Source organism: Ixodes scapularis, unplaced genomic scaffold (genome assembly GCF_016920785.2).
Source record: "Ixodes scapularis isolate PalLabHiFi unplaced genomic scaffold, ASM1692078v2 PGA_scaffold12__126_contigs__length_90152505, whole genome shotgun sequence".
NCBI classification, from domain to species: Eukaryota; Metazoa; Arthropoda; class Arachnida; order Ixodida; family Ixodidae; genus Ixodes; species Ixodes scapularis.
In genome coordinates this window covers 40,945,694-40,961,457 of record NW_024609838.1, presented here as the reverse complement: position 1 = coordinate 40,961,457, position 15,764 = coordinate 40,945,694, and the positions used below count along the sequence as shown (strand labels likewise).

At 47.0% G+C, this 15,764-nt stretch overlaps 1 protein-coding gene and 1 pseudogene across 1 annotated transcript; one reads left to right on the top strand and one right to left on the bottom strand.

The window, feature by feature from the left end:
* The first annotated feature begins 4,469 nt into the window (after positions 1 to 4,469).
* LOC115321088 (heat shock protein 68-like) lies at positions 4,470 to 15,145 on the top strand. Its single transcript, XM_040206891.3, has 2 exons — positions 4,470 to 4,477; positions 13,288 to 15,145. The coding sequence occupies exons 1-2, from the start codon at positions 4,470 to 4,472 to the stop codon at positions 15,143 to 15,145; spliced, it is 1,866 nt and encodes a 621-aa protein (XP_040062825.3).
* On the bottom strand, positions 9,015 to 9,574 carry LOC115321076 (annotated as a pseudogene).
* Positions 15,146 to 15,764: the final 619 nt, after the last annotated feature.

Here is a 15,764-nt window from a genome sequence, read left to right as displayed (position 1 = left end):
GAAAACGATAGGTACATTTGTGTGCAACGATCTTGCGTTTGTCCAGTAGACAGCATTTTGTCTCTTCTCATTCTTTTAATGGTTTTAGGCACTTTTTTTCCCACCTTACGCGCAATTTCTAGAGTTGCGTAGCAACAGAAGAAAAATATAGAGCCGCTGGTTTTAATATAAAATACCCAAAGATCACTTGGCCATGACGGCGCAACATAGACGTAAAGTTGCTATCCGTCCTAATTTTGCTCATGAACCTCATCTCAAAGTCTGTCAGGTTTGTAGAGAGTATTCGGTGCCAACGTACCGTTTGTTTTTACCCGTGTTTTTTTCTTCTCTTTTCTTCCTTTCTCCTCTTCTAGTGTGTTTTACTTATTTTGTTGAATTTTGTGTGTATGAGAGTGTGTGCCGAAAAAGCCTTTGAGATACGTCAGTGTGCAACGACGTCTTATGTGATTACATGAGCATTTCCCTTTTCGTATTCAAAATTATTCGAGTTGGTATTCGTGTATTCGCTTGACTCGATACATGATATGGTATGCTGCGTAATTTGCTGCGCTGTATACTTTGCTCTGATGTCTAACTTTCTCAGCCCACTAAAACGCACGCTACTGCCTAGCATTATCAATTGAGGTGACTTTTCTGTGTTATGTAAAATCTTGTGACGGAACCCATTGGCATCGTACACAGAATCTGGTATAGTATTAGTAATTAAATGGCGAAACAAAAGTTCCACTTTCTACCGTGCTTCACGAGTAAATTTTTTGGAGTGAAATGCCGATCGGTGGTTAGTGCAGGGGGATACTTTCTCTAATTACACATGTCTTATTTAATTTCACAATCCGATCCAAACGAGGATTTAAGAAGACATTATTGACTTGTCAGCTTCCCGACTTCAGCATATATTTTTCTCGAACCCTCCACGTGGTTCAACCCTTTTTATACTCTATTTTACTACATATTTGCATTTATTCTCTTGTAGCGATTGTTGTCGCTGTTGTCGCGGCACTCGCCGATTGCGCTGTACGTGTGTGGTTACATTCGTGATCACTCTCGAAATGCGTTTTTTTTTTTTTTTAATCGTGCCAATGTATCTGTGCACATTCAATCTGTATTTTTATTTTAGACTCCTTCTTCGCGTTGATTGTCTCTGCCTGTTAAAACGGAGTTTGTACTACATGATCACCTGAGCATCAGTAGAGAACTTCCGTAACCGTGTCGTGTAGCAAGTGCATCGTAGTTTTCAATGGAACTGAGTAGAGCCCTGCTCCAGGACCATGTCTGCGAAAAAACTGCGCACGGCTTTAATAAAGGCATCGAGGAAGTGTACCACCCAATTTCGTCTGCTACTTTCGTCTGCGGTTCGGTGTCTCTGCCAGATTCGAAGCCACGAGCCTTGGTTTTTGTGGCGTCCACATTGGTGACAATCTAATGTCGTGTGATTGGCACGTGATTCCTCGGGAAGGTGTGCAGCGCGCGTGATCACGTGATACGCGCACAGAACTTGATGTGCTGGGATGGCGTGTAGCGTACGCTGGAGGCCTACCAAAAGGTGAGACGGAGCATTCACCGTTCCAATGGTCACCAATCCACAGATCAGTCGGCGATCTCCACAGACCGGCACGTTCGTCGCTTCGGAAAGCGACCACAAAAAAGGCGTCCCGGTCAAAAAAAAAGGTCGGGACGCCTTTTTTGCGTGTCGTCAGGGTTCAGTCACGTGACCATTTTCGTGCCCCCCCCCCCCCTTTCCCCCGTCGCAGTCTGATGAGTTGTGAAAAACGCAGTCTGATGGAGTTGCGACAGTAAGCAATGCAAGCGTGACATTTTGCATTGCTTAATGTTATAACTCGGACTGCGTTTTTGGCCTAAACACGTGTTTCGACATCGTCATTCCATGAGCTGCCTCCGTAAGTTGTTGTGATTGACTCTCCCAGCGTTGTGTGGGAAAGTAAACGCACGGGCTTTTTTTCGAGTAGCAATAATATTTTTTTGCACCCGGCCCTCGCGCTGGAGCTAATACGAGGGAGATACGCACAGTACTATATTTATTTTATCGGAGCCCATTTTCCACGCAAAGATCACGGATTATGGGTGATCCGTGATTCTTTCCTGTTCCTCCTTTCCCTCCTCTTGAAAAGGTTGTGGTGCACTCTCTCCCTTGTAGCTTTGGCTGTACTGCACGCTTTTAGTGAGACGGAATGTAGATGGCAACGTGTTCTTTGTTGGCACGTGACAGCGCCCTGACGACGTGCAAAAAAGGTGTCTCGCCATACGCGCAAACGCTGAAAACGGATGGATGGATGAATCCTACTGGCTGCACCCTTTGTAACGTGCGGTAGCTTGTGCCACCTCGCCTACAAACCAAAAGTGTCATTACTCCCCTCGTCCGCCTAACCCACTTTGCTTCGCCTCCGCTTTTTTGTAACTATTATCAGGCACTGTGGGATAGAGCACTGCACGGGCCCGGGCCAGCCCGAGGCCGGACCGCGGGCCGGGCTCGGTCCGGGTAGCATGCATTTTCTCGGGCCCAAGCCGGGCTCGGGCCGTGGCTGGGCAGTCGTGTCCCGCAAATTATAAATTGTTCATAACAAAGAGTGTGCTCATTGATCCTTTAGGTTCAATGAAAACTACCAAGCAAAATGCAAAATCACTACGGCACCGTGAAAAAAAAAAAGTCGGCTCGCATTTGGGAAATTTTACGTGGATAAAAGGAAACGTATGTGATTCTGCCTGCATACTGGGAATGTGCGGTGAAGAAAACGAAGGCACTCTAGTCGCAGGGTGATGAGCCTTTCCTCTTCTTTGTAAACTAAAAAAAAAACAAAAAAAAACCTGAGCTTGATTTTTGCACTTTGTGGAGGGGGCCTTACAATGCCACCAAAGATAAGCTAACTACCATAGATCATTTTATGCTTTACAGCCTTTTGAAGATGCACTAGTGTAATTGTGATTGCTTCGTCACAAAAAAAACAAAAAAACACGTAGACAGGAAAGTTCTCTGTGAAACGAATTGAACAACGAAAAGTCCAATATCTCTTCAAGAAATGCATACAGTAAATAAAATATTGTCCACTTTTTCTCTCGAGCTAACTTTTAAAGTGCATATTTCGCTTATATTCTCAAAAATGCATCGTCTAAATCGGTATAATTATCGTGTTCAAAAGAGAAAAAAAAAACTTGGTTTAAGTTTAAAGTAAATTGAAATCAAATATGTTCGTTTTATGCTTAGATAGTTCTTTTTTTTTTTAGGTTAAAGCCCGCAAACTTGTTTGGGCTCAAGTATATATCTTTCGGGCTCGGGCCGGGCTCAGGCTTTTATTTAAAAACATTTTTTCAGGCTTGGGCTGGGCTCAAGCTTCTGTCTAAAAATTTTGCCGGGCCCGGGCAGTGTATGTTCCAAGACGGGTCGAGCCGGGCCTAGCAATTAACTATTTTGTCGTGCACGGGCCGGGCCCGGGCCGTGCCTCTACCGGGCCGGGCCTAGAAATTTCGGCCCGTGCAGTGCTCTAGTGTGGGATACACACCAGACGCCTTTTTCTGGAAAGGTCTTTTGGGCAGTTTTAGATTCCAGGAGAAAACGAAACAGCCATCGGATGACAAAAAAGACCGTGCTTTTTGTTAAGGATCCTCGAAATATTAGGCGCTGGACATAATCAGCCATCTGCATAAAGTCTTCATTCAGCATTTTTTTGTTTTTGTTCACGTTCTGCCAATTGAAAAGCACGGCGAAAGAGCTCAAGCACGTTGCTACGCCACACCACCGCCTCTTTCCGCACAATAAATTTCTTCGGAAAGGTATGGTGAAGTGGCGAGATCAGGTGCGCACTTGGACTTTTCGCCGTGCTTTTCAATGGGAGGAACGAGAACGAGAAGAAAGAGTTAGAAATAAGTATCTAATGCAGATGGCTGATTGTCTCCAATGCCTAATATTTTAACGAGCCATACATAAAACTTTTGTTTTTGGGTCGCACTTTGGACGACGTTTCTCGTACTGAAATATAATGCAAAACTACCGCCGTGACACTGAAGCCATCTGTAAAAAGCCTGAAAGTGTGGCGGCGGCTTTGACCACCTAGTGCCATCTTGGAATTGCGGCCGCGAATAGGAAAGTCCTTCGACGGAGCCTCAGTTCTAGCCGTACACATTTCCAGCTATTTTTATTTATTTTTATTTAATTTGAGAGACTTTAAGAAAATCCTGTGTCCTCTATTTCCTTTTGAAGGCGCAGGCAGGAATCACTGCAAGAAACAGAAGAATCCTAGCAGATGATAGCAGTGGTGGAACTGCTGCGCCATTTGTGCCAAACTGCGCCAGAACAAAAACCCTGCTACATGCTGCTCCAAAGGTTGCATTTGTGCACAATTTGCGCCATGTCTGCGCCAAAAGGGAGTTGTTCTCAAGAAGAAAACTGAAAGTGTCTGGCACGTGACGTGGCATTCTTGGCGAAGCCACTGAAAATTAAGTACAGTTTTTTTTTTATGCCTAAGTACTATGTGCGAAGATTAGGGCTGCACGAATATTAGAATTATTAAATACTAGTTTCAATTTCCACGCTGTTTGATATTCTCTTCAAAATTAACTGCAATATTCATACTTTTCGAAGTGTTCATCCCGGCGGGTTTGTCCCCTTGAGTGCGCTTCTCCTCAAGCATTGTTTCACTGCGGAGAAGCAATACCCGCGGAGCTGACACCGCGATCTTGCGAGTCGCTTCGCCGCCGTGCAGCCGCGCACTTAGGCAAAAAACACTTAGGCGAAAAACACAAGTACAGGGTGATTCAAGGAGAGGCCAGGCTCTTTAAATCGACCGCAAAATTCGGTTTCTTAACCTATCGCGCTACGACTTTGTGCAGCGTTGCCCACAGATGGTGCTTTTTCTTTTTTTTTGTGTAAAATTTGCAAAAAGCGAACTTACCTGAGAAAAAAGTAAAGAAAGAAAAGGCTTAGCTCCTATGGAAACGCAGCGAAGCCACCGGTCTTCAAACAATACGGCGCCGTTTCGCGTGGGAGACAAAAGATGGCGCAAGCGGTCGCGACGCCAACTGCCGCCAACGAACGAGCATACGACGCCGAGAGCCGGCGTCTTTAGCAGAAAAGCAACTGCAGTTCCTTGTTGTTACCGCGCCTGTTTTTGTTTCCGCGACTGTCGCCGCCTGCGGAACGCGCGCCACTTTTGAGTCAAAAAATTGTCTGCCAAAGACCCAGGCTCTCGGCGCGGTATGCTCGTTCGTTGCGCCATCTCTTGACTCCCACGCGAAACGGCGCCGTGTTGTTTGAAGACCGGTGGCGTCGCTGCGTTTCCATAGGAGCTAAGCCTTTTTCTTTCTTTACTTTTTCCTCTGGTAAGTTCGCTCTTTGCAAATTTTACAAAAAAAAAATGCACCATCTGTGGACAACGCTGCACAAAGTTGTAGCGCGATAGGTTAAAAAATCGAATTTTGCGGTCGATTTAAAGAGCCTGGCCTCTCCTTAAATCACCCTGTAGTATAACGCACGCGCGCGCCTAATGTAAAACAAAATAAAGAAGAAAGCATGATTGGTAATTTTTATGTTGCAGTAAAATCTTCAAAATTTAACTGTGGCTTTTATACAAGGGTATATGTTAGGCAGCGATGTTTTAACAACCTGTGTACATTACTTGTGCTTGTTTTAATTCACAACTGAAGAAAATATTTGCAAGAAGATTTATAAACCCCCTCAATTAGGTATGCCGGGGCTCCTTTATAGGTTTACTTTTATGCCAGATCTGTCATTTAGTTGCCATCCCAACGCATGCATTTGAATTTCTGAGGCCACAGTGCTAGATAAATGTAACAGATCTCATAAGCGGGCAATTAGAAGCTTGGGAACAACCTTCGCCAGTTTAGCTGAATTTTTATTTCATGGTGTAACAGTAGTGAAAGGCATGGCGAAAGGCGCAGACTATCCAATATTTGATTCAAAATTATTCGGCCAAAACCACCATTCACTTTGAACTTGCTTCGAACCCAAAATTCATTATTTTCACATGCCTAATGAAGAGTTATCGTTTCTTGTGCGAACGGGTGCTCACATCGATCGCATGAATAGGTAGCGCTACTCGCTGTGATGAGTTAGAGTAGCTATGTGCTCCGCTTAGCTGCTCTAAGAACAGTAGCAGGTTGAATGCGAGCGAGGGCAGCGTGAGACACATTCAACACAAAAGTGTCCGTTTGATGTCGAACTCGCGAGAATTACGTCACCGTGACGCAAACTCTGCACAGCAGCCAAAAACATCTTTTTTTAAGTTAAACACAAACCGAAGACGCCATCGGTTCTCCTAATAAGTGATTTGAGACTCTGTAAACAAACGTTGATAAGCAGAGAAGAGGACAGGAAACTAACTACGGGCAGGATGACCTCTCAAAATGCCAACAAAGTGTCCCCCAACGTTGAGTGCCTTTCTGAACTCAACCTATTTGAAGAAGATGCGAGGAGTGCTGTGGCTATTATCTGGGCTATCTTTGTTATCCATTCACTCATTCCCGTATCCCAAGTTTGCTTATAGCGATGCGTCCAAGGTCCGCCGCGGGACGTGATATTCAGCGATGTCACTATTCGCAACTTCCAGCGATGGTGGTACCGCAGTGAGAATCGCACTGCCTAACTTTTGGATCATCGGCTTACCAAGAAAGGTGCCTGTCTACCCACTTCTGGCGGGAAAAAAATTAATTAAGGGTCTAATACTGCTCGCACAATGCAAAACTATAATTAGGGTTCCGCGTTTTCGGTTTTTATTTTTTCAAAATTCGGCGTACTTTTTTCGGTGTTTTTTTTTTAATTCAATTTTCAGGGGTATTTTTTTCGGTGCATATTTATTCCCAAAAAAGTTTACCGGTTTTTTTTTTTTCGGTGAGTATTAAAAAAAAACACCATGTCCATCGGACACTGGATCAGATTATCCTTGTAGCTGTGATATTTGTGATCACTCAAAGAATAACGGCACATGTACATACGTGGCCTTCGCTACAACTTCCATCAGGACACAGCTCAAAATCGCGGAATTCGCGGGCATAATTTTCAGCGCGCTTCTTTTTCCTTACCATTCTGACGACGTGACCGTCTAAGGTGATGACCGTACAAAAACCAGCGGAATGGTAAAAAAAAAAATTAATTGTATTTATGTTTTTAACCCGAGGGAACTTTGAGAGAGGGTGTTTAGAAAGGTATGAACGGCTTTCCTCGATGTCCTCTGAAGTGCATGAAGCGAAAAACCTTAAAGGGATACTTCAACGAAATTTGAAATATTCCTGTCGTGTTAAAAAATAGGTTGAATATGATCCACAATATCCGTAAATGACAATCGCACGTTTGTATTTTGAGCCTGGTGGCTGTAGTTTTCGTTATAAACGGCCCACTCTGACAAGCGCTCGGAGAAGGCCCAGCGGAGTCCACGTGACATCCAACGCAATCGTGACGTAGGTCGTCTCAAGATGAGCAAAGCTACGGCGAGGCTAACGTCGAGAGGATGGCCTACTCGGTCCAGCCACCTAAGCGGCTGCTTTTGTACGAATTTTGAGTGACGGGTTAATCTTCTGTAATCTTGTAGGGGGACAATAGCGACTTCTGCGACACACAAAAGGCATTCTCTTGAAGAGGGGAGTTCCTCCTGCCCCTCTTCTCTCGTCGTGGCCGGAGACGAGACAACCTCCGTCACTAGCTGTCAAGGTTCCTAGACGGGCATTACAAGCGAGGCGTTAGCGACATCCACCAGGTGCTTTTTGCTAATCGTTTAATTCGTTTTAAAATTACTTTTCGTGACTTTTTTAACAAGATATTGGTATGTTCGATGTGATGCTGCTTTTCTGAACACATATAGACCAAAAAATGAGCGCCAAAATTTCGTTGTAGTATCCCTTTAAACTAGCCCATGTCCCGCGAAGGCCAATCCAAGACCTCTTTTGTTGCATGTTGAACCTTGGAAGAGGTCAATCATGAAAACGTCACACAATGTCAAACCTTGCAAAGCCCTCTCTCTCCCCCCTTCCCTCCCCCACTTACCTCAACGCGGCACTAAGAAACTTACCTTTTTCGGTTAAAACCGTATTTTAGAAAACGGATTAGACGTATTTCAATCGGTTTAAACCAAAAACGCCGAGCCTACAAACTGACCTTTTTCGGTTAAAACAGAATTTCCGAAAATGGATTCGGCGTACTTTTATCGGTTTTTATCGGTTTAAACCGAAAACTCCGAACCCTAACTATAATTAATTACACGTAGCATACCCCGCCTCTTACTGCTGTTTTACGACGATAATCCGGATGGCGGCCACTTCCATAGGGACCAGCGCGCCCCTTTTAGGTTGTTAGAGTTGCAAACAGCTAAAAACCTTCTTTTTTTTTTCTGTCCCACAAATGTTTTGGAACATGTATCAGTGCTATTCTGCTCTTTATGGCCTGACTGCATAAAAAAGTCCTGCGATGTTTTTTTTTGTTTTTTTTCGTTTTGTCTTGTTGCGCGCTAATAAACCATTCTGGTAAACCAGATTTGTGCAATTGTATAATTGTGTTTGTCACTGACCTCGATATAAAATACGCAATGCGGAAGTATCTTCAAAAGTAATTGAATTACATTTTTAAATATTTGTTCTCTACTAAAGATACTTTACATTGAAAGTAACTTGAACAGTATTTTAAATTCTTTATGAAGCCGGTATTTACTATTTATTAACTTAAATACTTTCATTGAGTATTTTGTGCAACAGTAATCTGAACATACTCAGCGGTTAAATAAATTTGGAACACGATTCTTTAGATTCGTGTTCCAAATGTATTTACAGTCTTGGCGCACCTAACTTATGGCGACAAACCTTCGCCCCTTTTAAAATCGGTTTTGAATGTAATGAAAGGAATTGCAAAAAGGTTGAAAAAAGGGTTGGAAAATGTAAACATTAAGTAAAGGTTGGAAAAATATAATTTATTCGAGTACTTGGTTAGCTAAAAGGTGAAGTAAAAAGAAGAAAAATATCACAGGCAGTAAATTATCATAAACAACGTTCGCATCTCCTTAAGTTGATCCTTGCGACACTGAAGGGACGTCGTTAGAAGACGTGTGCTCTACAGATGGGGACCGTGTCAGACACTGATGTCGTCTCCAGCTTCTTCATCGGGGCTTCGACTGCCAACAGGCCACGTCCTGTGAGCTGTGACGTCACGGATTTCGAATCGACGTCATCGGGAAGCGTGTATTGCGTCCAAACTCACGCATCACAAAGCCGCGTCTCTCGGCGTCTTTTTTTTTTTTTTTTTCGTGCCTGGCGTGCACCTTGACGGAGTTTCCGACGGTCTTCACGCTGATCTCCTCGGGGACGAAGCCTCGGACGTCCAGTTTCAGTCGAAGTTGTCCGGAGTGAAAGACACTTCGGAGGCCGGACACTTCGAACTGGACGCCTTATAAGAGCTGCGGCGATCGTCCGGACATCCAAGGAGTCCAACAGGTACGATGCCGTCGAATAAAGTCCTGTCGAAGTCGTTGCCGTCAAACATCCGACTCATCATGGAGCCGCAATCAGAGAAGGCACCTCTGTCCATCGATGTGAAGATCGAAGCCATGGGGAAGACGATCATCTCGATGCCGAAATGCAGTAGTCAGATATGGATTGAGTTGACGCTCTCGAAACACGACTCGATTGAATGCGAGTTGTTTTCTAGCAGACGAGCTGGGCGGGAGCGAGGGCGCTTTTATACACGTTTCAAGTCAGCCTCGAAAGAGAAGGTAGCGGCAAATGCCCCTCAAAAGGATTCCTATATCCCTCCGCCACCTCCGCATCAAATAGCGTCCCATCGTTTCCGTGACGTCGCGGCCAACGCGCGAGGAGGGTCTTGCCTTTCTGTACACATATTTGCTTTATCTTTCGACTTTGACTTAGCATTGTGGAAGCCACGAGAGGGAAATTAGAGGTTTCCCCCTCCGATGAATACAAAGGCTGCCTTTCAGGGGCTCGGTTCCCCCTCCAATGAATGCAAAGGTCGCTTTCTTAAAAAGTGGGATCGGAGACAAGTTGGAATCCATTGAAGCAGACCAATGAGCGTTTCCAGTGAACTCTTCTTTCGACTGCGGAGAGATTTGAAACGGACGCATCACGCTTGTGGGAGGAGCTTCTCCTAGAAAGGCCGCTTTGCGATGTGATTTGTTGACGGTCATTACGTCACGAGCGGATGAGTAATAACGCGCGCACTTGGAAACGCATAGGACCTTCGAGAAACATCGAGAATATTCTAAAGACCGCGCGCTGCGTCGAGTCAGCGTTGCCCCAACGTTGCGCACGGATCTGTGGCGCCATCTCTTGATAAAGATCCCAAACAACACAAACTGGGTTTAATCATGAAGGGTTGAAAGATTCGCAACCATCAAAACACATGCCCTGTTTTGTTGTTTTGTAACACAAAGCAGGCAACACCACACGTTACAAATAAATGGACACGCAACCGCTTTCAAAAATTTCAATGAAATATGGCATTTGAACGAACGCAAAGCCCCGACAAAAATTTAACAATAACTAATACGTAACATGTGATACCATTGCTATTTCATTTGACTCCGCGTCTAAGTAACTAATATTCTTAGTGAATCATTCTTAAACACTAAACCTGTGTTTTCTGAAAACTCTAAACACTGGTCAAGCAGTTCTTAGGAACATTTGACCACAGACACTCAACTAAAATCACCTGCAGCCTCGATGTTGCGAAATAAACGTTGATTAATAAAATAACAAACTTCAACATGATCACGACTGATAACTGCAATTTATCTTCTCTCTTCACTCTCAATTCCTCTTCCTCTCTTTTTAACAAGAAACAAAGAAGCCAAAATCACGAAGCGAATAGCGTCAGTCAAAACGAACTCAGCTCTGCCACACCAGAATAGAGCAGACGACGCGGGAAACTTCCAGCGCGTTCTATATCGGGCTGACCAATGGCCGCTCTCCAAGATTTACGTCACGGCGATAATCGCTGCTGATTCGACCAAATGAGAACTCGGTCTCTCTGGAAGTTTCTGGAATGGCGAAAGAATCGCACAAAAGGCAGAACGCGCGCTCGCAGCCGCAATCATTTCGCAGCTGACACAGTGAGCGCGATTTTCAAATTGTGACATCAACTGTCACACGAAGCAAACTACACAACCATGCCATCTCGGACGAACAGCGGCTCATTTTCGCCTTCTGCGCATGAGAAAGGAAGTAGCGGTGACGTCAGAACGCTGAGCCCTGATTGGCTGATCGCGACCCCCTATCTCAGCGTCGTCTGCTTCTTTGCAACGTCGTCTGCTCGCAACGTCGTCTGCGTCTGTCTTACCTTTCCTGCGACTTTCGGAAGTCGAGCGAGCTCGACTTCGCCTTTCAGAGAGGGCAGACGAAATAACTCGAGCGGTACGTTGTTTTTGCCTAACAACTAGCAGACGCGCATCAAGGAGGGAAGTCAAAGGACTCACTGGCGAGGTGTACCGAGGCGCCTAGGTTTGTTTGCTAAGAACCGAGAGGTAAGCGTGTTAGTGTCCGCAAGGTCCCTCCCAAATACTTTTTCCCTCCTTTCGTGAGCGGCGAGACACCTCATTCTTTAACGGCGTCAGCGGGTTGGCACAGTTAACGTCGTCCGCTTTACGTCTGCCAGTCAAAGCGATGGATGCTTTACCTTTCCTGCGTCTGTCGGAGATTCACCGCTTTTTCAGCGGCGAGAGTCACCGTTGCCTCGGGAAACAAGGAGATGACAACAGGAAGAAATTGACCTCTTAATCTAAAATCGAGGTCAGCGATCAAAGTATAATACGGCAAGGGTTCACAAGGGTCGCGCGGGCATATTCCATTCAGCACGCCAGCCGGTCGTGTTCAGACGGTCGCCGAGTCGCGGAGTGCCTGCTAGGCCTAACTGCCGTACTCGCTTGGTCGTGTTCGGTGGAATCGTAGCCGTTGGAGCTTTCCCCGGGTGTTTGTGGATCCTGTGTTCTTGTTCGTCGTGGTCTGTTTCAAGTGCTTTTCACTTTTTTCTTGCTGCTTGAAGTCGGGACGCGTGAGAAGCGTACGTTATAAAAATAAACGTCCGTTGGTCGCCGCGACCGCGACGCTGTCGGCCATGCTGATTTGATCGTAAGAAGTGCGTAAGACAGCTTCGGAGCTGTCGTAGGATTTTGTCGTAACCTACGCAAAACTTCCGGAAATTTCGTTTCGTGAATACGAATTTGTTCGTAAGTTTTGTCTTACGCACATTTTTGGCGTAAGATCGTTTCGTGAATCTGGCCTCTGCGTTTCCGAAAGTCGCAGGAAAGGTAAGACAGACGCAGACGACGTTGCGAGCAGACGACGTTGCAAAGGAGCAGACGACGCTCAGATAGGGGGTCGCGATCAGCCAATCAGGGCTCGGCGTTCTGACGTCACCGCTACTATGGTGCCTGGAGCGCGTCTTCGACTGGTGTGTTTAGCGTCCTATTCCGCCCATACATCAAAAGTGGTCCCGATGTGGCAACAAATGACGCGAGTGTCATGCTGTTGCCTGTCGCGATCCTGGCGGTTGGCCGTAGAAATGCTGGCGAAAAGCACGAGCGAACGCGAGTGTCGCTGTCGTCACGGCGTTCCGTTAGGCGTCCCAACTTCCGGCTGCACTAGCTTCCGTGAACTGTCACAGTGGAAAGCGACCTGCAGCAGAACAGGCATCTGCTACATACACCATAACTGTTGAAACGCCACCAGGGTCGCGACCGGCGACAGCATGACACTTCTATGACGTCATCAGGCGGAAATCGAGGGACCACTTTTTTGGCCGCGGTAAACACACCAGTCAAAGACGCGATCCAGGCACCATACCGCTACCCCCTGCGCAAGAAGCAGACGAACTGCCCTCCGCATAGGCAGCCGGCAATGGCCAGGCGGCGCCGGCAGAGTGAGAGCCCACGGTTATACCCTGTCTCGTTGTAACTTGGCAAAGGGTGAACGATAAGCCCCACATTGCGTGCCGAAGGCTTCGAAATGCGCGACGTATACGAGCGCAACGCACACAAATTGGAGCATGACGCATCGAAAAGCCTGATGTTTCTTCGGAGTAGAGGCGCGCTCCGGTGATACGCAGTCACGTACCCATTGGCCCGCCAGGGCAGTAGCTTCCGCTATACTGGCATGTTACGCGATCACGGCGTCCTGGGATACCCAATATTTCTTGCTTTAGACGCCAGGCTAAGCGGCGCCACGAGAGTAAAAGCTCACGTTTGAACAATGCATCCGCCACTCCCTGGGGTACCCAATATTTCTTGCTTCGGCCGCTAGATGGCGCCAAACCAAACAGCATTGCAGGTTGCCTATCGGCATCGACTTGGGTACTACGTACTCCTGCGTCGGTGTGTTCCAGCACGGTCGTGTCGAGATCATCGCCAACGACCAGGGAAACCGAACGACGCCGAGTTACGTTGCCTTCACCGACACCGAGCGACTCATCGGAGACGCAGCAAAGGCTCAGACAGCGCTGAACCCGGAGAACACAGTGTTCGATGCCAAGAGGCTCATTGGACGAAAGTTTGATGATCCCAAGATCCAGGGTGATCTCAAGCACTGGCCCTTCAAGGTGGAGAACGACGCTGGCAAGCCCAAGATCAGCGTGGAGTTCAAAGGAGAGCGGAAGAAATTCAACCCGGAGGAGATCAGCGCCATGGTGGTGACCAAGATGAAGGAGACTGCGGAAGCCTTCCTGGGTCAGAAGGTCAGCGACGCTGTGGTCACGGTGCGTGCTTACTTCAACGATTCCCAGAGGCAGGCTACGAAAGACGCCGGAGTTATCACCGGCCTCAAAGTGCTGCGGATCATCAACGAGCCCACTGCAGCTGCACTGGCCTACGGACACGACAAAAACCTCAAGGGAGAGAAGAACGTCCTCATCTTCGATCTGGGAGGAGGGACCTTTGACGTGTCCGTGCTGACCATCGACGAAGGCTCCATGTTCGAAGTCCGATCTACGGCTGGAGACACACATTTGGGAAGCGAAGACTTCGACAACCGGCTTGTCACCTACTTTTGCGAAGAGTTCAATTGCAAACACCGCAAGGACCTCAGATGCAACGCCCGTGCAGTGGGGAGACTTAGGACAGCCTGCGAGCGAGCCAAGAGGACCCTTTCCAGCTCTGCCGAGGCGAGCATCGAGATCGACGCGCTATTCGAAGGCGTGGACTTCTACAGCAAGATCACCAGGGCCCGGTTCGAAGAGCTATGCATGGACCTGTTCCGAAGCACCCTGGAGCCTGTGGAACGTGCTCTGCAGGACGCCAAGATGGACAAATCGCAGATTCACGATGTTGCCCTCGTTGGCGGCTCGACGCGCATCCCAAAGGTGCAGAAGCTGCTGAGAGACTTCTTCAACGGCAAAGAGCTCTCGATGGGCATCGACCCGGACGAAGCAGTGGCCTATGGCGCCGCCGTGCAGGCCAGCGAGGTCATCCGAGACGTGCTCCTCGTGGACGTGGCTCCCTTGTCACTGGGCATCGAGACCGCTGGAGGCGTCATGACAAAAATCGTGGAACGCAACTCCCGAATTCCTTGCAAGACGTCGCAGACGTTCACAATGTACGCGGACAACCAGCCGGCCGTCACTATTCAGGTGTTCGAGGGTGAACGCGCCATGACCAGGGACAACCACCTGCTGGGAACCTTCAACTTGAGCGGCATTCCTCCTGCGCCACGGGGTGTGCCCAAGATCGAAGTGACATTCGACATGGACGCCAGGGGCATCTTACACGTCTCGGCCGAGGACGAGAGCACAGGTCGACAAGAGAGCATCCGCATCAGCAACGACAAGGGCCGCCTGTCCAGGGAGGACATCGACCGTATGCTGGCCGATGCCGAGAAGTACAAGCGCGAGGACGAACTCCAGAGGGAAAAGGTGACCGCCCGGAACGGACTGGAGTCGTATGTGTATGGCGTCAAGCAGGCTACGGAGGAGGCGGGTGACAGGCTCTCTCCCTCGGACAAGCAAAATGTCCTGGACAAGTGCAAGGACACAATATCCTGGATCGACTCCAACACTCTGGCTGAAAAGGAGGAGTATGAGCACAGGCTGAAGGAGCTGCAGCAGTTGTGTTCGCCCATCATGAGCAAGCTGCACCAGGGCACGAAGCAGAGTGCACCCAGTCATAGAGGACCCACGATTGAAGAAGTTGACTAAGCGCTGCGTGGTGTCTTGTAGGTTTGCTCGAAGGAATGAACGTTGTCTTGTATATTTATTTATTTTTGTACAGTTAGATTTTTAATAAATTTACCCTTTGCAAGGTCTGAGAACGGTTTTCTTCTCTGTCTGCACCGCAGGCTGCTGAGTATGCCATGCTGGGAATCTCATCAGTCTTGCTGATATTTATGTAAAAGCTAAAATGGTCTACCTTTGTAGTTTAAAGACAAGTTTAAAGACAAGGCAATGAATCCAATGTTTAATGTAGGTCGGCCAGAATTATCTATCTTGAAGATGGAGAATCGGCGAAAATGTTTTCGAAACAAATACACTTGATGATGGTATTTGTTTATTTATATAAAGGACACTCCGACTCAAACAAATAGGCAATAACAGGCGTGGGAACATAAAAATCAAAACAAAAACATTGTTTGTTTTAGTATGCCTTATTTAAAAAAAAGAAAAACATAATGGTTTATTAGAGAAGATATCGTAAGGGTGCTGGTGAGCTGGTTACTATTAACCACGTTGAGACCTCGTCCTGTCCATTTTCTGTCTCTTCTACGTTTTGATGTTTCCTCTCTACCCCAGTATCAGGTTAATTTAACACGATCATGGT